This window comes from Hyperolius riggenbachi, chromosome 5 (genome assembly GCF_040937935.1).
Source record: "Hyperolius riggenbachi isolate aHypRig1 chromosome 5, aHypRig1.pri, whole genome shotgun sequence".
Taxonomy (NCBI): Eukaryota; Metazoa; Chordata; class Amphibia; order Anura; family Hyperoliidae; genus Hyperolius; species Hyperolius riggenbachi.
The window spans coordinates 285,611,023-285,635,640 of NC_090650.1; the positions used below are offsets into that span (position 1 = coordinate 285,611,023).

General features: G+C 43.0%; 1 protein-coding gene across 3 annotated transcripts in view; it reads right to left on the reverse strand.

Annotated features, from left to right (window-relative positions):
* ATP9B (ATPase phospholipid transporting 9B (putative)) overlaps positions 1-24,618 on the reverse strand; it is a 409,962-nt gene that overhangs the window by 310,367 nt on the left and 74,977 nt on the right. For all 3 annotated transcript variants that reach the window (XM_068237042.1, XM_068237043.1, XM_068237044.1), the window contains exon 6: positions 13,780-13,838. In XM_068237042.1, the coding sequence (XP_068093143.1) occupies positions 13,780-13,838 (59 nt within the window). The remainder of the gene's footprint in view (positions 1-13,779; positions 13,839-24,618) is intronic.

Genomic DNA, 24,618 nt, shown 5'->3' on the forward strand with positions numbered 1-24,618 from the left:
CAGCTTCCGCCATACCACAGGGTAGAAGCACTCCGCACAAAACCAGGACATCCAGATGGTCCATGGCAGGACAATACTAGAGTGGGCAGAGTGGGTTTCACCTACAGCTTTTTGAAAATTATAACCACAATTTTATATACTTTCAGCACAGTCTTGCATGTATTTAAAGGGATACTGTAGGGGTGTCGGGGGAAAATGAGCTGAACTTACCCGGGGCTTCTAATGGTCCCCCGCAGACATCCTGTGTTGGCGCAGCCATTCACCGATGCTCTGGCCCCGCCTCCAGTTCACTTCTGGAATTTCTGACTTTAAAGTCAGAAAAACACTGCGCCTGCGTTGCTGTGTCCTCGCTTCCCCTGACTGTCACTAGGAGCATACTGCGCAGGCACAGACCATACTGGGCCTGCGCTGTGCGCTCTTGATGACATCAGCGGGAGCGAGGACACGGCAACGCAGGCGGAGTGGTTTTCTGACTTTAAAGTCAGAAATTCCAGAAGTGAACCGGAGGCGGGGCCGGAGCATCGGGGAGTGGCTGCGCCAACACAGGATGTCGGCGGGGGACCATTAGAAGCCCTGGGTAAGTTCAGCTAATTTTCCCCCGACCCCCCTACAGTATCCCTTTAATACACATACACAAACAGATATACAAACACATACTTAAAGCACAGCTACATGATATTGTTAAATAAATAAAAAGTTTGAGAGAAACTGATGACTTCCAATGTGTGTGTGTGTGTGTGTGTGTGTGTGTGTGTGTGTGTGTGTGTGTGTGTGTGTGTGTGTGTGTGTGTGTGTGTGTGTGTGTGTGTGTGTGTGTGTGTGTGTGTGTGTGTGTGTGTGTGTGTGTGTGTGTGTGTGTGTGTGTGTGTGTGTGTGTGTGTGTGTGTGTGTGTGTGTGTGAAGGCATCTATAAGAGAGGACAGTTGTCATGTACTTTGTTTTGATTTGATTGATATGCTGTGAAATATGGACAAATTTAACATCCATTTATTTACAAAGCCTGTTCTTCACACCGTCTACGGTAATTTACACCCTCAATTCAAGAGCGCTGAGGTGCCAGAGTAAGAGGAAATATAACACTCGATATAGCATGTCATATGTAGATAATTGAAGTAAAGTGCCACGGGCTAGTAGACAATGCAATCTGCTGGTAAGCAACATGATGACATCATAAGAAAACTACCATAAAACTCTGCTAGAAAGCAGAAGCAGAACAGATGTTCTTGCTGTGTATTTTTATTTAGCAGAGCCAATTCATAGAGAGTGCAAAAGGCTGACCTAAGGCAGCAAAAGCACACTGTGCATTCAGCCATTTACAGATGTTTTATACATCTGTTCCTTTCAGTAAAGCTCTTTTTGATTGTAGCGCTAACTGTGACATGATGAAAAAAATAAAAGGAAGTAATCCCATATGTGATGAAACAGTAGCAAGAACATTACAACTCCTTTCCCAAAAAATTTAAACAGTTTTTCCATATTCAGCATGTTAAAACTGGTCACCCAGTAATCACGTTTTTGACGTATGGTACAGAAAAACAAGCAAAACAAGTTATACTGCATACAAAACAAACTGCATAGTGGACCAAATATGAATCAGAGGTTTGTTTTTACTGACTAACAATACATGAAGATGTGATGAATGAGACAAAGAATATGTAAACAGCAATTAAAACTCATATTTACTACTGTTCAGACTGCTTGTCGTTAAAACCCCATATAACCCTAATTTCTGCAAATGCATTTAATAAAGCAGCTATAATAAAAATACATATTTAAAATGATATTATGTTTTCCCCACGCATATAAACATTTACAGCAGTGAAGCACTGCAAGCATTTTCTCTATCAATTACAGTACATTAGCTTCTGTGATAAAACGTGCATGTTTTCACACATACAGACACACATGGTATACAGAAAACGCATGCAGAAAACGCAAACAGAAAATCCAGTCTCAGCTTATTTCACTCACTCTGTCCATCTATGATGGAGCAGAATTGGCTTTGCAGACTTCTCCATCATCACTACAGTACAGAACAATTGGGGAAGGGTAGAAAGGTTTGGGGCTGGGCGCTGTAAACAAGACCCTGCTGAACACTGAATAGGGACTGTCTACAAATCTTTGTCTGCAAAACTTAGTATGATTCCTCATCAGTGGCTGAGCAGATGCAGTCATTAGAACAATTGTGCAGAGAACAGAAAGGTTTTTTTTCTCTCTGTGCCCTTAGTTGTCAGTCTCTCAAGATGGGGAAAAGGAACTGCTCCCTCCCACGGGGCCCCTTGCAGCTTCTGGGCCCCCCTGCGGCTGCATCCCTTGCAGGGTCTATTGTTACGCCCCTAGTAATGTAGCACACTATATGGGGGAGGGCCAACTTTGATCCATCCCTGCCATTCCATGCCTCCCTAGTGACTGAGAGCCTAGCATCCCCTAGAAGGCATGGCTGTGGCAAGGACAGAAGCAGCCCCACCACCTACCCTTCCCCACCTTTATATGGATCTTTTAAAGTGAACCAAGCACCATTTTTAGCACCCAGGGCATCTCAATAGCACATACAAAATGCATGCCAATATTATGTCTCATTAAAATAAACTTCCATTTTACCTTTAATTTTACATTTAAAGTTTAGCACTTAAGTTTTATTAGCCTATTTTAGCAGGCCTGCAGTCCAGCCCTTCCGCAGAGATTTCAGGCAGCTAAGGATTAATATGTATATGCCTCGGCGCTTGAGCTGTGTAAACCTCTCCTCTGTGGAGCCTGCAATCACCCAGCGCTCACAAAACAGAGTGATGTGGCCAGGGCCGCCATCAGAAATTTTGGGGCCCCTCACAAATAATCAGTCCGGCCCCCCCCCCCCCCCCCACAAACTGAGAAATGCGCGTAGCCATTACATGTTGGCAGAGCTTGTTGGAGGCTTGCTGTCCACAAATTAATCACGAATAACCACGGTGGATACTCGTGATTCAAGTTAGCTCTAATTGCCACAGCTGAGCGGCTAGATGCGGCGGGGTTAATTACCCAAAACGCCGCTCTCCGCCCAGCGTTTCAACGAGGTGCAAGTGTCCGAATGGACGCGTTGCAAGCCTCGATATCAAGCACTTCCTCCTTCAAGCCGGAAGGAGGAAGTGCTCCATCATTTTTTTAGAACCTCCCAGTTTTATTTTCTGTTTAAAAAAGCTAAAAAAGTAGGTTTAATGCTATTGTCTCATATGGTAATGATTCAGCTTTTCCCATAGTCTCGCAGTTAGCAATCATGAGGCCCCCAACAAACCATGAGGCCCCCAACAAGACAAATTCAGCAATCATGAGGCCCCCAACAAGACAAATTCAGCAATCATGAGGCCCCAACAAGACAAATTCAGCAATCATGAGGCCCCCAACAAGACAAATTCAGCAATCGTGAGACCCCCAACAAGACAAATTCAGCAATCATGAGGCCCCCAACAAATCATGAGGCCCCCAACAAATCATGAGGCCCCCAACAAGACAAATTCAGCAATCTTGAGGCTCCCAACAAATCATGAGGCCTCCAACAAGTAAAAATTCAATCATTAGGCCCCCAACAAGACAAATTCAGCAGTCATGAGGCACATAAATAGACAGCATTTCACATAAATAGGCAGAATGCCCCCTTATTATGGTAGACACCTCTCACCTGGATTCTGACAGGGACCCCCAGGTTAGGTAGTGGTGAGTGACATGGAGCCCTTTAGGCAGTGAGTGACAGGGAGCCCTTTTAGGTAGTGAGTGAGTGACAGGGAGGCCCTTTAGGTAGTGAGTGAGTGACAGGGAGGCCCTTTAAGTAGTGAGTGAGTGACAGGGAGGCCCTTTAAGTAGTGAGTGAGTGACAGGGAGGCCCTTTAGGTAATGAGTGAGTGACAGGGAGGCCCTTTAAGTAGTGAGTGAGTGACAGGGAGGCCCTTTAAGTAGTGAGTGAGTGACAGGGAGGCCCTTTAGCTAGTGAGCGAGTGACAGGGAGCCCCCCCAGCTGCCGCCGCCGCTGCCTCCCCTACCTTGCCAGTGCTGCCCAAGCGTCAGACCTCAAGATCAGCGGCGACCCGACCAGTTAGAGCAGGCGCTGGACGCACCCGCTCTATATGCGGAAGTGACGTCACTTCCGCATATCAGTGCGGGCGCTGGGTCCTAGCGCCCGCACTATTGTCGCCGCCTGATCGGGGTCTGACTAGGCGGTGGCGGCGGCGGCGGCTAGAGGGATGGAGGGAGGGAGCAGCGGTCAGGGGGGGGGGGTTGAGCGGCGGCCGGGCGGCGCCCGCCAGGGCCGCGGCGGGGATGGGGCCCCCCTGCAGGGCCGGGGCCCGTGACGGGAGTCACGGTTGTCCCCCCCTGATGGCGGGCCTGGATGTGGCCACTACCAAGGTACAAAAACCACAGTCAGGCAACAACTCACATTGAGGGTTCATGCACACTGGACCTTGTTGTATGAAATCGCATATAAGGTATTGCACTTACACCAAGGTAAAGTGCACCTTAAAACCATTGCTACTATTGGCATATCAGGAAAGGTTGCCCATTCTCTTCTTCTGACCAAGGTTTCAGCCTTCTGCTGTTGTCAGGAAATGCTAAGGACTTAAGTAATTGTTTTTTTTGTACTCATTACCAAGAAGTAAACAATACCTTTTCATCAACAAAGGGAGGTGGGTAATTAGGAGCTTATCTAGAGGGAATGTGTGAAGATCACATCTGTGACTTCTGTAAGTAAGGATGAAAAGAAGGGGAGGGGGGGACATGGCAGCTCCTATGGCTATTAAAAGCAGGGAGAAAGTCCAGTGAAAGAAAGGGTGCTTAGTTCCCTTTAAGTGCAGTACCATGTGACTAACCTAACTGCTGTGGAGAGAAAAAGTGGGAGGCTTCAGGTGGCTGGGGGTGAGAAGCTGGTCCAGTGAAACTATAAGCTCACATTTTTATACTGCAAAAATGTTTTTAATACAGTCATTAATAATTACAAACTCACTAAATAAAATCATTAAAAAGTGAGGAAAAACTAGGGATTGAATGGAAGTTTCTAAGTTATAGGGTACTATGGCAAAAAGCATTACAGTGCTTTGCACCATGTAAAATGCCCGGTTAAAATGTGGGAGTGACAAAACTTTTCCCTATTAATAATTCTGAAGAGGTCCAAAAATGATAGTTCTCTACCATCTTTAATCCTCTTCTGTGCTGGCTGGAATAATCAGAATATCTGAGCAGGACAGCATGGGTGTTTGCCACCGTTGAGTCTATTCTTTGCTCTTCCATTGTCATCTGGTACGCAGGGCTACCGCCAGTGACAGACTGAAACTTCAGAGAGTAATCAATGCTGCGGAGAGGATCATCGGATCACCCCTACCGCCTCTGGACCTTCTGCACACCTCTAGAATGTGGTCCAGGGCTAACAGAATACAGAACGACCCCACCCACCCTGCCAGTCGCTACTTTGACCGCCTGTCATTAGGTTGCTGCTACAGATCCATACCAACTAAGACCTACAGACATCTGAACACTTTCTTTCCCCAAGCGGTCCACCTGCTGAACTCGAGCGACCGCCCTCACAAAACCCCAGTCTGCTCTGCTTCCCAAATCATGCTGTAATCTTTTTAGTTATGCTCGCTATGTTGTAATCTTTTCGCTGTTAAGTTATGTCGCTACCTCTTGTTTCTTTCCTCTACTCTATACCCGGAACTGCGTCTAAATGCCTTTCATCTGTATAACATCTCCATGCCGAAAATTCCGTGTACGATGTCTGTCGTACTCGGCGAATAAACGGATTCTGATTTTGAACAATACCAGCTCACATAGTACATGACATGGAAGGTACTCTACAAAAAAAGGATTGGAAATCTTTACACCTTTTTGCTTTGGACAAGGAGCTATTCCTCCCTCCTTTGGTGGGGGGGGAGGGGGGGAGGCATGGTTGAATTCACATGGGCCTCAGGAGCATTCAACCAACAACTGGATTTGAAGATAACTTGTGAGCAGGAACTGAGAAGATTATCTTGCATTAGATCCAAAGCAGTTTGGCAACCTTTGTCCCTGTGTGAAGTAGGCCGGGATTTTTTCAGGGACTTGAAGGAGAGGAGTGGGTATATCTGCTTGAATGAACATTAACCCATTAGCATCCTCAAACAAAATATTTTGTTAACCTCAGCAGGCAGAATTTGTTATCGTGCCTACTAAAGTCACGCAGAGCGGCGCAGGGAGCATTTTTATATTTACCTGTTCCGGGTGGCTGAATGGGCATCTCCTCTTCAACCACCCCCAGCGAGACACGTCCAGCATCCTTGTCTGACTTTCAATCACATCATTACATGTGATTGGGGCACAGAAGATAGTGTCAGCGGTGCAGTGCCACCCAGTGATGGAAGAGTCACTTCCATTACCCCTCTTCCACCAACAGATGGCTATGCTATCTATAATAACCGTGGAATGGACATCGGAAACACCAAAACGGACAGTAATTGTCACTCCTATTTAATATTCATGGTGTCCTTAGTAACACTAATGAGCTATACTCTGTCAGTGGCTGCCTATTACTTTGAGTGGCAATGCACAATCAAGTCTGACTGTTCAATCTGCATCAATTTTAGGATGGATCAGGTTCCATCAAACTGGCGAGTTCTAGTCCATTTGTACTTGAGTTATACAAGAAGCCACCTGGTGACTTGGCACCAACTAAAAGGGAAATATCATTTTGGGGTAACCTTTTAATTGGCTATTCAGATAGCTTTGCACTATGGTAAAGTGTGTGATATATAATATAAAGAATTACTATGTTTGATTACGGTTACACATAGATATCAAGCTCTTTGTTGTAAATATAAAGCAGTTAACACAAAATTTACAACCTACAGGTCCAATGATCTAATTTGTTTCTTAAATTTTAAATATTGCACTGTCTGTTCAATATACGATCAAAATCAGCCATATACTATTATGCCTCCCCTAGTAATTAGGATGTTAGATTGGCTTGAAAAATAACCAGGTGCTTGAAAACTGAAGCTTTTCTTTGTGGCATGAAAATTGAACACTTCACACAGATTGTTTGTTTGCTTTAGTTGTAAACATATGGATCGTCCTCTGAAATGACTCATTAATTTCACTGTTGAAATGCTGTTGATGCATCTTCCAGTCAAATGCTAAGTTCAGCTCATTTACCATGGCAGTAATCAGGAAAGAACCTTTTATATTAGGGAATATGGATGCTATCGAACTTGCACTGCACACATTGCTGTGACACTGGCACTGCTAATGCAAACACCTATTAAAGAGACACTGAAGCGAAAAAAAAATTATGATATAATGAATTGTATGTGTAGTACAGATAATTACTAGAACATCAGTAGCAAAGAAAATATTATCATACTTTTATTTTCAGGTAGTTTTTTTTTTTTTTACAACATTGCATCATTCTGTAATATTTGCAGTTTACACACTACTCAGCACACTAAATTATTTTACAGAGCAGGCTAGTGAACTTTTGAACTGTTCTCTGCAGAAAAAAAACAGCAATACAGTGCCAGACGCTTCAGATAACAAGTTTCAGAAGACAGTGCTCTCTGCAACATTGAAAGTCGTGGAGCTCAATGGCTCTTTTGCATAGATAACAACTGGAGTTTCTTAAAGGGAATGTCCAAGCAAAATAAAAAAATGAGTTTCACTTACCTGGGGCTTCTACCAGCCCCATGCAGCCATCCTGTGCCCTCATAGTCACTCACTGCTGCTCCAGTCCCCTGCTGGCAGCTTGCCGACCTTGGAGGTCGGCAGGCCGCATTGCGTACATTTTTACGCATTCCCGATAGTGCAGGAACATTAGTACATACAATTTTACGCATTAGTGGTTCAATGCGTAAAAATGTACGCATTGAACCAGTAATGCGTAAAAATGTATGTGTTAATGTTCCTGCAGTAGTGAAAATGCGTAAGAATGTACGCAATGCGGCCTGCCGACCTCCGAGGTCGGCAAGCTGCCAGCGGGGGACTGGAGTAGCAGTGAGTGACTAGGAGGGCACAGGATGGCTGCATGGGGCTGGTAGAAGCCCCAGGCAAGTGAAACTCATTTTTTTATTTTGCTTGAACCTTCCCTTTAACTTTTCCTATACTGGAAACAATATTAGACTTATGTCTCTGCTCCTAATGTTTTATTTCATAGCTGTACTACACATACAAATCATTATATCATATTTTTTATTTATTTTGCTTCATTATCTCTTCAAGAAACACTAAAAAAATAAATAAATCAAAAAAGATTTTTACTTACCTGGGGTTTCTTCCATCCCCCCATACTCTTTTAGGTCCCTCAGTGTCCTCCCAGTGACCTCTGTTGTCCTGCCATCACCCCACTATGGCGCATGCGCTGTCCTGGCTGTGTGCTTTTAATCATGTCCCCATAGCCGGGAGCACTCTGCGCATGCACAGTTATAAGTCTTTATGAACTGCATATGCGCAGAAATCTGGCAATGGGAGGGCTATCAGAAAGGCCAGCAGACAGGACCATGCATGCGGAGTAGGCCGTGACTAGACTACTCAGAGAGCTTTCCCAGAGGGATAAAGGCATGACAGGCTCTACCATTTTTAGCTTAGGTACTCTTTAAGGCATTTTTTTCTTATTAGGATTACACCTAACTGCTTTGCATAAATATTTTCCAATGCATATATTGGATTGGAAGGTTTACATGCCCATTTAATAATTCTAGCAATATCAAAGGTTTTATAGTATGCACATCTGGAAATAACATTCCATCTTCACAGCTGCTTTGAGCTAGTATTTTTTATTTTAAGTATCCATCTTGACTTCTTACCCAAACACAATTGGTAAAGGTAAGTTTAACTTTTAACTGTTAAAGCAGCAGCCTGGCAGCACGGTGGTGTAGTACATGGCACTCTCACCTTGCAGTGCTAATGTTCCAGGTTCAAATGTGGGCTAGGACAGTGATCTGCAAACTTGGCTCTCCAGTTATTAAGGAACTACAAGTCCCACAATGCTTTTGCCTTTATGAATCTTGACTGTGGCTGTCAGACTACTGCAATGCACTGTGTGACTTGTAGTTCCTTAAAAGCTGGAAAGCCAAGTTTGCAGATCACTGGGCTAGGACACTATCTCCATGAAGTCTCTACGTTCTCCCCATGTTTGTGTGGGTTTACTTCTACACTCTGTTTTCCTTCCAAATCTCACAGGCATCTTAAAGGGAACCTAAACTGAGAGGGATGTGGATGTTTCCTTTTAAACTATACCAGTTGCCTGACTCTCCTGCTGATCAATTTGCTGCAGTAGTATCTGGATCTCACACCTGAAACAAGCATGCAGCTAATCCAGTCTGACTTCAGTCAGAGCACCTGATCTGCATGCTTGTTGAGGGGCTGTGGCTCAAATGATTAAAAACACAGGGTTAGCAGGAAAGTCAGGTAACTGGTATTATTTTAATAGGAAAAATCCATATCCTTCTCAGTTTAGGTTCCCTTTAATAAGTTAATTGGTACCGCCACAAAATTGGTCTTGGACAATAACAGGGATATCAGAAAATGACTATGACGGGGATTACATGATGAGCTCCTCTAAGTGGCAGTTCATGGCATGACTATGTACTCAGTGCTCTCATCTTCTGCTTTGCATTACAAATAATAATATCAATGAAGGGATATGGACAATAATAACCCTATTTAGATCATGAAATTTATGAACCATAATCATTTTAAATAGATAGTTTTAAAAGTTGTTAATAACATCTCTAAATTCTTGTAATGAGAAATTATTCAGTAATACATTCTGAATCACTGGCCCAAAACGAGTATGCAGATCAGGTGTTCAGACTAGCGACCACAATCACTACATGCTTGTTGCAGTCATGTAATTCTGCTATTACTAAAGCCAAGAGGTCATCAGGACAGTTAGTCTGTTTGCATTTTGTTTCCTACAGGAAATAAAGAGGACATCCTCTATATTTCTCACTACACGTTTCCTTTAAACCACAGCAAATGTTTAACCTCCCTGGCGGTAAGCCCGACACAGGGTCGGGCTAGCCGCCGCAGGGGATTGCATCGCCCCGGGAGGATTTTTTAAAATAAAATGTTACATTTTGTTAAGCTAGCACTTTGCTAGCTAACTATGTTGCCCAAGTCGCTCCGGTCCCTCCGATAGCAGCCGGTATACGTACCCCCCAGGGTTCCCGCAATGGCGCAGCCTCCCAATCAGCACCCGGCTTCGCTATGGGGAGGATCGTAACTGCGCATGACATCATGTCCGATCGTCGCCATAGCGATAAGTGATGCTAATTGGGAAGCTGCGGGGATCGCGGGCGGGTGAGTTTTGCCGGCGGCGATTGGGGGGGTCGGAGAGGTGCCGGGGGACTTGGGCAGCATAGTTAGCTAGCTTAGTGCTAGATAACATAAAAAACCCCTTTTAATTAAAAAAAATCCCTCCCGCGGACGCAGCTACTTAAACTGCGTACCGCCAGGGAGGTTAAGGCAAGCAAACAACTGAAAATGGCAAATTGTAATAGTAATCAGGTTACTACCGGTAAGTGACCCTTTTCATTGGGCCAAATGTGCTTAGAACTGTAGTATAAATCACGTTGTGTCCTCTCTGGATTCAGCTGCTCTACAGGTCATTCAGGAGTAAATATAGACCACATATCCTTTGATATAAGTCACCCTCATGTATAGGTGATTCCAAGATTTGTCACTCTAAAGCTGAGATTTTTTAATAACAAGTTTAAGTCTACTCAGAAAGTTAAAGGCTGCACTTAGGGACCAGAAGGAGACCAGGAATTAATGGCGGCACTTGGAGACCAGGAAGGGATTAACAGCTGCACTTCATAAAGTATAACAGCCATTAAAGGGAGTCTGAAGCGATTTTTAAAATAAGAAACATATACTCACCTTAAAAAGAACCTCTGGACTAAAAATCTACTCAGTAGAACTGAAAAGGCTTGGTGTTTCTTTAACAGTTTTACAGCATCAGAACTTTGTTTTTCTTACCAAAGCATCATTTTTAGCTGCATTTTTAGCTAAGCTCCACCCATCAAAGAAAACTGCCCGGATTTTTTTTCCCTGATGCTGTGCAAAGCATGATGGGATTTCCTATGTTTTTATTCACGTTGCCTAGCAACTGGGAGGTGTGATCAGCACACAGGACAGTTGGAACTATGTCTCATGCTCCCTGTCACCTCCTTTCAACCAAAAAGATGGCTGCCCTCATGAAATCAAACATTTGCCTGTTCTTTCTTTTAAAACAGGGTGGTTAAGAGATTATATTACCTATCTATTTTAATTAACATAACTAATGTAACTTAATGACAGTATGTTTGTTTAGGCTGAAGTTCCCCTTTAAAGAGGATCTCCATGCTAAAATACAAAATCCTGCAGCGCTGCTGTAATGAAAAGTTATATTTACCTGTGGTGTCTTGTTATACAAAGCCGTCCCGAAGACCCCACATCACTACACTTCCTGCACCTGGCTCCGCCTCCCCTATCTCCTTTGAGAAAAACGCCAAGCTATTTACAGTAAATAGCTTGGCATCTTTTCTCCCCGAGAAGAGGCGGGGCCAGATGACAGAAAAGGAGTGATGTGAAGTCTTCGGAACGGCTTCGTGGGACAAGACACCGCAGGTAAATATAACGTTTCATTACAGCAGTGCTGCAGGATTTTCTATTTTAGTATGAAGATCCTCTTTAAGGAGAGGGAAGGCTCTGGGTCCTACAGAGCATTTCCATTCGACTCCCATTCCCCCGCATTCTCCCCGTTAGCACTCTATGACTGTTCTGTCTAGACTGCTCTCTTTCCGGTGTGGCTGGCTTTGGCAGTTTAAGGAAGCACTCGAGCTTCCAAAGATGCTCTGTACTGCGTACGTGTGAACGCCCTCTCTCGGGCACTCGCGTGTGCGCAGTACAGAGCCACCAGTGTTGGGGAGCCCGAGTGCTTCCAAAGACTGCTGGGACTGCGGGAGTTTTCCTGCAGGGGAACGAGGACACCAGGAGGAGAACAGGAAGGCTCTATAGGATCCAGAGCTGAGTATCTGTTTTTTTGTTTTTAAAATTGCTTCAGACTTGCTTTAACTCCTTCTCACCCCCAAGAGCAGCCAATAATCCCTCCTCCTTATTCCACCAAAGTGCAGGCAATATCCTGCTAACCAACTCTCCTCCAAGTTCAGGCAGTGTCCTCCCCCACCCCCCAAGTGTGCCCAGTATACTAACTCACTTCACCACAGTGCAACCGATTCTCCCTTCTTCTCTGCCCCCAAAACTATATGAAGAAGCGGAAGGAACATACAGTATATTCTGGCGTATAAGACTACTTTTTAACCCAGGAAAATCTTCTCAAAAGTCGGGGGTCGTCTTGTACGCCGGGTGTCATCTTATAGGGCGGGTGTTGAAACTTCCGAGCCGGACTGGAGAATCTGCGGTTGCTGCATACGGTGGGGGGAGCTCAAAAACGTCCACAGCCGCATCCCCACCATATCCAGCAACCGTATGAAAGCAGCAAGGGTGGTGCTGCACAAGTATGTTAGAAGAAAATCCACTCACCAGGATTCCTGGAAAGAAGTGACTTAACGCAGTCCTGATGACAAGGTGAGGCGGCACCTCACTGAGAAGGCTTTGTATACAACACCCAGCCAAACGTTGGTAAGGTACATCACTTGCCGTGATTGGTTGGTTGTTGTATACTGCGTACCACGTACAGTACAGCACCAGTATCTGTACCTGTTTATACAGTATAGCACCATTACATACAGTCAAAGCCGCGACAAGGTCCTCCGGCACCTAAGGCTGAGACACCAAAGTGCGCCCCATCCATCCCTCCCACCCCAGCTGTCACACACTGATTGCTATTACACTAAGAGGTGCCCCAGGGTCCCCAATCTCACCCTAACACCTTAATCGCTAGTTATCTGGCTTGCAGTCACTGCCATGTATCCCCTTTTCTTATTTCTCTCTGCATTAAACACAATAGGGGAATGATAGCTGAGCGAGTTGTGCGCACCTCCTGCACTGCACCCTGAGGCTGGAGCCTCCCTTGCCTCTGCCTCGGACCGGCCCTGCATACAGTACAGTATACAAATGTCCAAGAGTCAAGAGGGGTAGTCTTATAGGGCGAGTATATCCCAAAATGTACATTTTAACTGGAAAAGTTGGGGGTCATCTTATACTTCCAGTCATCTTAAACGCCGGAATATACAGTACCTATTCCCCCACAAGGCATCTACATTTCTCGACTTATAGCTGAGGTTATACGGTAATACAATAACTATGAATAACATTAGGTACCTGACTACATTTCCCATTATCCCAGCATGGCAGTAGAAACCATGGGACCTTGCAGTTCACAGGAATTAGGGACAAGACCTCATATCTGCTAACAGAAAATAACAGACCCCTGCAGTGGAGCAGCAGAAAGCACAGCTACATAAAGTATTTTTTTCAGTGTGAAAAGTGCATTTCCAAAACTAATATTTACAATTTACACTAATAAACAAGACTACATTTAAAATTTACCATGTTCAGTTTTATGTTTAGTTGAACTTTAACGGCGACTCTCATATTTTGTACAACCAGGTTGAGAAAAGTGCCAGTAAAAAGTGTGCCAATTTACACTTTTTCTGTTACATGATTTGAATTATTAGTATCAATATATATAAATATGTTTTTTTATACTTAAAAAGGAATCGTTTTCTTGGAGTACATGAATTTGTCCTCAAAAGAAAAAAATAATTTGACTCCACAAGTTAGGTAAGAACATTATTTGACAATATTTAACAAAAGTATTGTTTAAGATTAAAACATTTTTATTACCTTTTCAACTATAATAAGGTCTCCAACTTGGATATCTGAACTTTTTACTTGAACTTTACCTACAAAACAGAAGAAAAAAACATGAAGCCATGAATATGCATATGTATCTGGAAGATAAAGGCAGAAGCACAATTCACAAATGTATACAGCATATTTTATCATGTTAACTGTTCCCCTTGGTTATGTAGCATTCTGTTTATATAAAACATTGTACCAGCTCAATTTTTTTTCTTCAATGTTTTGCAAGTTCACATTAACAATGAAAGTCCCCAAATAAAATATGACATTTTCAGTTAATTCAAAAAGAAAAAATAGCCTTGTGTGCTGTAACACCATGCTTAACAGAAGGCTAAGGCCACATACAGACATCAGACCATAGTCTTTGGAAAATGAAAGATCACAGACCAATCTTACCACCCTTCCTGTAGTATAAGAGCCATACTCTACACAGTCTTTTCTATGGAGCTGAACTCCACATCAGGAAAAAATCTTGGCAAGATGCTGCACACACAGATGCTGTACAGACACAAAAGATCAGTATCTGCAAAAGATCTGTTCCTGCCAAAAATCCATTCCTGCAAATTGCAATGATAGTCTATGAGATCTGCAGATCATCATACACACATGATTTAACTGACATTCATCTGCAGATCAGATCCACCAGGATGGATTTTCAGATTGCTTGATCTGCAGATGAATGTCAGTTAAATCATGTATGTATGATGATCTGCAGATCTCATAGACTATCATTGCAATTTGCAGGAATGGATTTTTGGCAGGAACAGATCTTTTGCAGATACTGATCTTTTGTGTCTGTACAGCATCTGTGTGTGCAGCATCTTGCAAAGATTTTTTTCTGATGTTGAGTTCAGCTCCATAGAAAAGACTGTGTAGAGTATGGCTCTCATACTACATGAAGGGTGGTAAGATTGGTCTGTGATCTTTCATTTTAGTCTGATGTGTGTATGTACCCTAAGGCCTCGTTCACATCTGCTGCGCTGAAAAACGTGTTAAAGCGCAGGGTAAAAAACGCATGCGCTTGTGCGCGCTTTAGTCCGCGTTTCTATGCGTTGCGCTGCGCTTCTTTAATGCACGTTTTGCTTACTGTAGCAGCAGCAGTTGTCAATAAAACTTTGTTTTTGTATGTAAATGTATTTTTTTCTCCAATTAGGGGTAAAAAACGCATGCGCTTCTATGCGCTTGTACGCGCTTCTATGCGCTAAAAAAGCGGACCCATTCACTTGCATTGCTGTGCGCTTTCCAGCTCAGCGCACAGAAATGCATGCAACACTACGTTTCTGTAACGCTGCTCAGCGCAGCGCATAGATGTGAACCAGCTACATTTAGTTACATGGAAAAATGAATACCTTGCTGATCGCACAGGGCAGTGCGCTGTGGAAAGCGCACAGAAACGGCCCTGATGTGAACGAGGCCTAACTCTAACCAAATCCTGATATTCCCTGAAAGAGTCACATTGATGTCCCTTAAACTTACTTTCACCGACCTTCTAAACCCCAATATTTTGATACTGACAAAGATCCATGGAAATGAAAATTTTATCCAACTGCTATTTTTAAAAAGGCAATGTGACTGCAGATTTCATATTTTAGGCCTCCTTTTAAAGAGACCCAGAGACGAAAAGATAACATGTTTATACATACCTGGGGCTTCCTCCAGCCCCATCAGCGTGAATCGCTCCCACGACGCCTTTCTCCGCTGCCTCTGTCCGCCGGTACCGGGTCCCATCATTTCGGCCAGTCGACGCAAGAGCAGTGCGCTCCCTCCGTACTGCGCAGGCGCATGCGTACAAAGCCGGAAGGAGCCCCTGAGCATGCGGAAGACTGGCCGCATCCAGCGGAAGTGACGGGACCCGATACCCGCGATAGAGGTAGCGGAGGACGGCGGTGTTGGAGCGATCCAAGCTTATGGGGCTGGAGGAAGCCCCAGGTATGTATAACATCTTTTTTATATTTTTAGCATTGGTTTGTCTCTGGTTTCCTTTAAGGGCTGCTTGCCATCAAGAGAGGGCAGGGGAACCACCCCAACGGGACACAGATAAAATAATACATGGAGAGCAGTTTTTCTGCCTCTCCATCTGACAAAAAAGACTTCTATTTTACATTTCTTTAAAATGATTAATTTGTAGCACATTAGTTAATAACAAAATGAATAGATAAATAAAAAGTAAAGGGGACGTGCCTTTTTACCCGGTATGGACAGATAGATTGGACAGATTTGTTTCTTCAAGAAGTCAATAAACAAATCTAGTATAATTATCAACACACATTTATTTAGCACTGAAACACAATCCACGATGCTTTAGAGCAGGGGTGTCAAACTCAAATACAAAGTGGGCCAAAACTGTACACTGGGACCTAGTGGCGGGCCAACATCAATGTTTACAGGTCAGGTCACCTTCCTCCCTAATAAAGTTCCCAGGTGTCTAATAGCCCCATCCAACCCCTATACAGTTCCCTGGTGTCTAGAGACCACCCACCCTCCCCTATACAGTTCCCTGGTGTCTAGAGGCCCTCACCTCCCCTATACAGTTCCCTAGTGTTTAGTGCTTTCCCCCTACCTCCCTAATATGGAGTCCCTGGTGCTCTAGGGCTTCACCTCCAATATAGCTTCCCTAATGGTCTAGAGTGGACCAAACATAATGCAGAGTGGGGAAACCCCTTGAGGGCCAAATTTAATGGCTCTGAGGGCCAGATTTGGCCAGCGGGCCGGAGTTTGACATGTATGCTTTAGAGCGAACAATGAACAGTTCACATCATCAACTATGCTCCTGCGGGTTTCACAGTCTAACGTGTCTACCATAGTTTAAAAACAATTCTGGGGAATCCAATTTACAGATTAGTTCAGGTTGTTATGGAAAACGAGAACATCCAGAATAAACTAATGCAAACAAAGGGAGCAAACATGATTTCTGGGTTCCAGTGTCCTGGCTGGATTTTAAACATTGGATTCTAGAGCTAGAGGTTTTAACTGAAGGCTTGGAGGGACTTTTTGCCTGGAAGAATGGGCAGCTTTACCTGAGAAGATAAAGAGCCTTATCTACAACTACCACAAAATACTTTATGCTATCACTGACGTTAAAGGGGGCAATACACGGTATTAAAACTAGGTATGTGAACTATTAAACAGCGTCATTTGGATAGTTTGGGTCACTTGGGCCGTATGTTTGTCAATAAATGGCTTCAGCCAACCACTAACCATGAGTGAAAGAAAAGTTTCTGTGTTATCATCCATACTCTATAAAGAGTGGTAAAGCAAAACAAAAGTTTGCCTTCTTAAAACACAAGGTATTTGCAATAATTTGGGTTGGAGTGAGCATATGATGTTTCCCACGATGCATCACTGCTGAATATGCAAAATATCCCTTGTTCCTGTAAGCTAACCACACCTCCAGAGCAGCTGGAATGCAGTTATGTGTCAGCTTGTTAATTCTACAGAGCCACGAGAATGGTTAAGAGATTCATAAATTCTGCCAGGATATGTAAACTTATGAGCACATACAGTGATATATATTACTGTTTTTTAATAGCTGTTTTATTACATGGTCTCAAAGAAACGTGCATATAAAATTCCATAAATACATTCTGTCAAATTTGGTCTTTTTGCAGTAACATAAACCCCACACTAATTTCTGTAAATTAATACAATGGGCTCGATTCACAAAGCGGTGCGAACCTAGTTAGCACGCCTAAAAGCTTTGGGCATGCTAACTAGGGTGCTAAGTAGTTAGCACGCACAAAGCTTTAAGAAATCGCGCTCAAAGTCATGTGCGCAAAACTTTGTGCACATAAAGGTTTCCTGTGCGCATAAAGGTTTACGCGCGTAAAGTTTTGCGCGCATACATTTGCGCGTGATGCGTTTTGCACGCGAAAACCTCTTTTAGGCGTGCTAAGGGGCTTTTCACAGGCATGCTAAAAGTTAGCACAGCTTTGTGAATCAAGCCCAATGTATTTATCAATGTATTATAAAGTTTAATATTTTCAATATTTTTCTATTTTATTTGAATCTATATTTCACTTGCCTAGAACAGCATTGTTTTTTTCTCACAAAACAGGCAGAAAGGGACAAATGCAGAAGACTTAGTTTACTAAATCTCATTGTGGCAAAGAAGTAGCATTGTGATGAGACAAATGTAAACAAACTACACTCAGAACAATTTTTAACCTAAAAAGTAACAAAGGGTGTTACAAAATCCAGTAACATCCCAGTAAATACTTTGAGTCACAAAAAAAAAAAGAAAGAAATTTGTAAAAGAGAAAAGAAAACTATAAACACATTCCTTGCATCAATAAACATATTCAGATTATTCTAGCTATATGAACCAGAGACATCTGGGCCGGCTTGCAGGAATTTTGCAAGTGCCAAGACATAATTTTTTTCACAGTGTGCCTCCAGTTTTATGAATACAGCCCGATGATTATAAAATACCGTAGTTCTCTTCTTTTGAATGTTAAACCAATTTGTGATTCCAACAAGCAGCTTCACTACAGTGAGAATAAAGATGCAATTAATGCAGAGCAGTTTCATTGGAAGAGACCAAATCCACAAAACAAACCCATACATATAATTGTCAATGCAAAGATTTTAGTGAACTATATATTTTTTTCCTTTTAAACATCCCAAAAGAAAAGCATTCTTTACCAGCTGTGCAATTACCAATAAAAAAAGTTCAAAGCTGTCAGTGGTAGCTGCACATCCAGACTTTATGGTCCACTGAGGTGTAGGCCTTTTGCCTGGAGCAACATGCAGAATACTAGCACCAATATAATTATCAATAGTAATTCATTACTGTCACTGGATAAAAAGCATTTTCATTTGCAGCATTGTGACGTGTAAAACCAATAACTATTTCTTGTGTACTACAGAAAAAAATACCCGATTATGAAAAACACCTTCAAACAGGATTTCCTATTTAATGAAAATCAAGCAACTTAACATTAAAGCCCAATGCTAGGAACGGTTCTAAAGCTTTGTGCCACTTGAAAATACTGTCACTTACTGTTTTGTGGAATTGCTTTAGCAAGGATTGCTATATAGACAAGCTGCTTAACTCCATAAGGGGCAGCTTGTTATGTTCTATGGACAGGAAAGAATGAAAGGGGGAGGCTATCATGTTAATATACAACAATAAAAGTCAACCTTGATTTGCTTAAATGTTAAAGAACTGCACAGCTGGCTCCCTTATTTCCAGCTACAGGCAAGAATGTACCCTTTAAAGCTAACACTGCATCTGGTCTACAGGTCCTTCTCAAAAATTAGCATATTGTGATAAAGTTCATTATTTTCTGTAATGTACTGATAAACATTAGACTTTCATATATTTTAGATTCATTACACACAACTGAAGTAGTTCAAGCCTTTTATTGTTTTAATATTGATGATTTTAGCATACAGCTCATGAAAACCCAAATCTCCTATCTCAAAAAATTAGCATATTTCATCCGACCAATAAAAGAAAAGTGTTTTTAAAACAAAAAAAGTCAACCTTCAAATAATTATGTTCAGTTATGTACTCAATACTTGGTCGGGAATCCTGTTGCAGAAATGACTGCTTCAATGCGGGGTGGCATGGATGCAATCAGCCTGTGGCACTGCTCAGGTGTTATGGAGGCCCAGGATGCTTTGATAGCGTCCTTAAAGCGGACCCAAACCGAACATTTTTTTTAATTAAAAATATTTAGTTGCACCACTCTGACACATACAAAGATAAATAAACACTCCTTCAAACCTATGAGCATTTCAGTGCATGCTTTTCACCATTCTCTTTTCATAACTAGGGTTATACTGGGGGCAGCCATTAGCAATTCCTCCATTACCGGACACCACCTACTCCACCAGTTTGCCGGATTTTGTCCCGGCAATTTGAAAGGAAGGGAGGGGTTCCTCCAATAAATGTAAAATATTTTATATTTGTCATCATGCAGCTGAAAAAAGGCTGCTATTTATTATTATAATTTTGAAAATAGATTTTATTTCTGAAATCTTGTATTTTTAATTTGGGTCCACTTTAAAGGGAACCTTAACTGAGAGTGATATGGATGTTTCCTGTTAAACAATACCAGTTGCCTGGCAGTCCAGCTAATCTCTGTGGCTGCAATAGTGGCTGAATCACACCCTGAAACAAGCATGCAGCCAATCCAGTCTGACTTCAGTCAGAGCACCTGATCTGCATGCTTGTTCAGGGGCTGTGGCTAAAAGTATTAGCGACACAGGATCAGCAGGTGATTCAAGCAACTGGTATTGAAAAATCCATATCCTTCTCAGTTTAGGTTCCCTTTAAGCTTATCCAGAGTGTTGGGTCTTGCGTCTCTCAACCTTCTCTTCACAATATCCCACAGATTCTCTATGGGGTTCAGGTCAGGAGAGTTGGCAGTACGATTGAGCATAGTAATACCATGGTCAGTAAACCATTTACCAGTGGTTTTGACACTGTGAGCAGGTGCCAGGTTGTGCTGAAAAATGAAATCTTCATCTCCATAAAGCTTTTCAGCAGATGGAAGCATGAAGTGCTCCAAAATCTCCTGATAGCTAGCTGCATTGACCCTGCCCTTGATAAAACACAGTGGACCAACACCAGCAGCTGACATGGCACCCCAGACCATCACTGATTGTGGGTACTTGACACTGGACTTCAGGCATGATTTCCGAATGACATGCAAAAGTTGCTTTCATCCGAAAAAAGTACTTTGGACCACTGAGCAACAGTCTAGTGCTTTTTCTCTGTAGCCCAGGTCAGGCGCTTCTGCCGCTGTTTCTGGTTCAAAAGTGGCTTGACCTGGGGAATGCGGCACCTGTAGCTCATTTCCTGGACACGCCTGTACACGGTGGCTCTGGATGTTTCTACTCCAGACTCAGTCCACTGCTCCCCCAAGGTCTGGAATCGGTCCTTCTCCACAATCTTCCTCAGGGTCCGGTCACCTCTTCTCGTTGTGCAGCGTTTTCTGCCACACTTTTTCCTTCACACAGACTTCCCACTGAGGTGCCTTGATACAGCACTCTGGGAACAGCCTATTCGTTCAGAAATGTATTTCTGTGTCTTACCCTCTTGCTTGAGGGTGTCAATGATGGCCTTCTCGACAGCAGTCAGGTCGTCAGTCTTACCCATGATTGCGGTTTTGAGTAATGAACCAGGCTGGGAGTTTTTAAAAGCCTCAGGAATCTTTTGCAGGTGTTTAGAGTTAATTAGTTGATTCAGATGATTAGGTTAATAGCTCGTTTAGAGAACCTTTTCATGATATGCTAATTTTTTGAGATAGGAATTTTGGGTTTTCATAAGCTGTATGCCAAAATCATCAATATTAAAACAATAAAAGGCTTGAACTACTTCAGTTGTGTGTAATGAATCTAAAATATATGAAAGTCTAATGTTTATCAGTATATTACAGAAAATAATGAACTTTATCACAATATGCTAATTTTTTGAGAAGGACCTGTATTTCATGTCTTAAAGGGAACCGTATCTTTAAAAAAAATGAGTTTCACTTACCTGGGGCATCTACCAGCCCTCTACAGCCATCCTGTGCCCTCGCAGTCACTCATGGCTCCTCTGGCCCCCCGCTGTCAGCTAGTTTCGTTTTTGCCGACTCAGAGTCGGCGGGCCGCAACATGTACCTTTCCACGCATTCCCACTGGTGCAGGAAGCTATCGCTGACATTAACACATGCATTAAAAATGTACGTGTTAAAGTCCGCTACAGCAGGGCTTTTCATCCTTTTCACTCATTGTACCACTTTTTTCACCTAAACATTTCAAGTACCACCAGTGTTCCAGCACAATAGATCTGACCCGATCAAGCTCGGCTGTTTCCAACGGAGAGCCGCAAATGCACATGCACTCCTACCAACAAGGAGATCTTCCAGGGGTTCCAGTGCTCCTCTATTGAGGAGGAATGGGGAAGCCTTCTTTAGGATCCAAAGGGTTTCTCCCACGGGGAACTTTTTTCTTGCAGGTACACTTTAAGAAAGGGGGGGGCATATGGTAGGGGGAACAGCAGCAGTGTTCTCCCCAGAATTTTTTTCCAGCCGGGTGGCATGAAATAGTAGCCGGGTGGCATGAAAAAGTAGCCGGGTGGGGCGAGTTGAAAATGCAGGGCAACTGTGCTTACAGCATAGGAATAGGTGAGGAGGTGAGCCGATGACAGCCGGGTGGTTACAAAATCTAGCCGGGTGGAGCACCCGGCTAAAAGAGCCTGGGGAGAACACTGAGCAGGATTAATTGCTGGGGGGAAAAAGATGAAAATTAGATTGCTAGCTTACAGACTGCTATTATTAGCAGTCTGTAGGTAGATTGCCACTATAGGTACCACTTCAATATAGGTAGCCTCACCCACCACGTAGAGCTGGGCAGTGACTTGCTACAAAGTTCGGTTCCCCCTTACTTGCTCCTCTCTGTGCTGTCCCGCGTAATAGTTCAGACCTTAGATCAGTGGTAACCCGGCCCCAGTAAAGAGACAGCAAGACGAGTGGTCCACACTGACGACAGGGCAGCACAGCGAGGGGTAGCCGTCGTTTGTGGAGGCAGGACAGGACCAGGACAAGTGGCAGATGGGCAATTAAGTAGCAGACAAACTTGGAATGTACCACCTGGCCAACGCCAAAGTACCACTGGTGGTACGCGTACCACAGGTTGAAAAGCCCTGCGCTATAGCTTCCTGCACCAGCAGGAATGCGTGCAAAGGTACGCGTTGCGGGCCACTGACTCTGAGTCAGCAAAAGGAAACTAGCTGGGGCGGGGAACCGAAGGAGCCGTGAGTGACTGCGAGGGCACAGGATGGCTGCAGAGGGCTGGTAGATGCCCCAGGTAAGTGAAACTCAATTTTTTTTTAAGAGTTAAGGTTCCCTTTAAAATACCGTTGCTTGTGCAGCCCTGTGTCAAAGTAAATTAGAATATATTTAAAACAACAAAAAGGGAAGTTTTAGGTGAGAACAAAATTAGTGCTTTCTCCAAAAGTGTAAGATAGAATTTGGTTATTGGTATCTTGTGATTACCAATAACAGCAGGTTATTGGTAATCACAAGATACCAATAACTTAATTTTATCTTACACTTTTGGAGAAAGCACTAATTTTGTTCTCACCAAAAACTTCCCTTCTTGTTGTTTTAAATATATTCTAATGTTTACTTTGACACAGGGCTGCACAAGCAACGGTATTTTGATAAGGATGGAATGACTCTAAACTTAATGACTAGATAAACCTTGCATTTTTAAATGGGATTGCCAGCCATAAAATCAAATTCCATTTACCCACTACTCTGTGTTTATTATGTAGTCTACATCCTGACCCTGCATTGCAAGCATTCCAATATAATCATAAATGTTTCTACTGTAATGAATCATAGCTTAGTCAGCCTGGCTCTATTCTGGTACATTGCCAGGGAGAAGGAAGCTTGTTATCTACCCTCCCACATTCCTGCTCCTCACTGATTGGCTGAGGGCAGTTCAGTGTCACACGAGCCTGAGAAGGGAAATACTCCTCACCCTCTGCAGAAGCTGCTGAAATACGATCTATGCTGTGCTCACATGTGTTTACAAAGCAAGCTAGATATGAAATTGCAGTTTCTACAGAGTTCAGTAGGGAAGAGGGCTGGCAATTAATACACCAAGTCAGGCAGAAGAAAGAACGTAGACAGTACAATGCACATGTTATGAAAGTAGAACAAGTATTAATCTACTTATATATGTGAGTTTTTTTTATGGGATAGTGTGGCTGTCTCTGCTGCTTTAAAAAAATAAATATTCAATCTGTATTTATCCTTGCATGGGCTGAGGTTGTAACTAGGGTAATGACTATGATGTTAGGAATTTATTCTGTATATTAATGTTAAAGAGGAACCGTAGAACGTACTAAATTATTCAGGATATGAATTTTATGTTAATTATCCTTGTTTCAGCATCGGAAAAACTTCCGCTTGCAAGACCTGTAAGTTACGCAATTAGAGTGACCTGCACTACTCGAGTTGTGCGACCGTTGCTGCAGTAACATGCATTACTAACGCGCGTTACTAAAGCAATGGTCACGCGACTCAAGCACCACGAGTCACGCTAATCCCGTAACTCATGGTACTTGCAGGCGGAAGTTAGGGTAATATTGGCATGCACTATGGCAGCACGGTAATATTACTGCTGTTGAGATAATCAACCCCATAGTGGTGTAGCACAAACTTACAAAATAAAAAGATTTAAAGGCATGCAGACTAGTATTTCACTTTACAGAGTCTGTGAACCAAAAGTTTTGTGTTTGTTTTTTTTTCAACTTTGATTTTTATTGAAGTATAAAGACAATTACAATGAGTAGACAACGCCAGGATACCACATAGCCAAGTGTTGCATCAACTATGGACGTGAGTTGAGGAACAAGAGATAGAGTCAACATCCAGATATTTGCATAGGGATTAAACAAGGCGTTCAGTGTAAGATACATTATGGCTTCCAGGCCTAACTTCAAAACAATATAGAACATAAAAACAAAAAATATAAAAAAAGAACAGCGTGTCCGGGGCAGAGCCCAACTTAGAAAATGAAAATAAAGAGACAGGGCTATAGGGTTGATCAGGTTGTGGGTCTGAGGCTAAATGGGAGCTGAACAAGACAGTTTGGTCAAATTCCATGGAGACCCAACAAGCAGAAGCAGAGACTCTGAAAAGTGCATTACTTAGTGAGAGGAGATCCAATCCGACCACTTGCTCCAGACTCCAAGAAATCGGTCTGCCTTATTAGTGAGGAATGATGTGATGTGTTCTAAAGAGTATATCTCTCTAATTTTGAGTATCAATGTATTTCGAGGAGGTGATTTTTTTTCCCATGAGTTTTCCAAAATAGTTT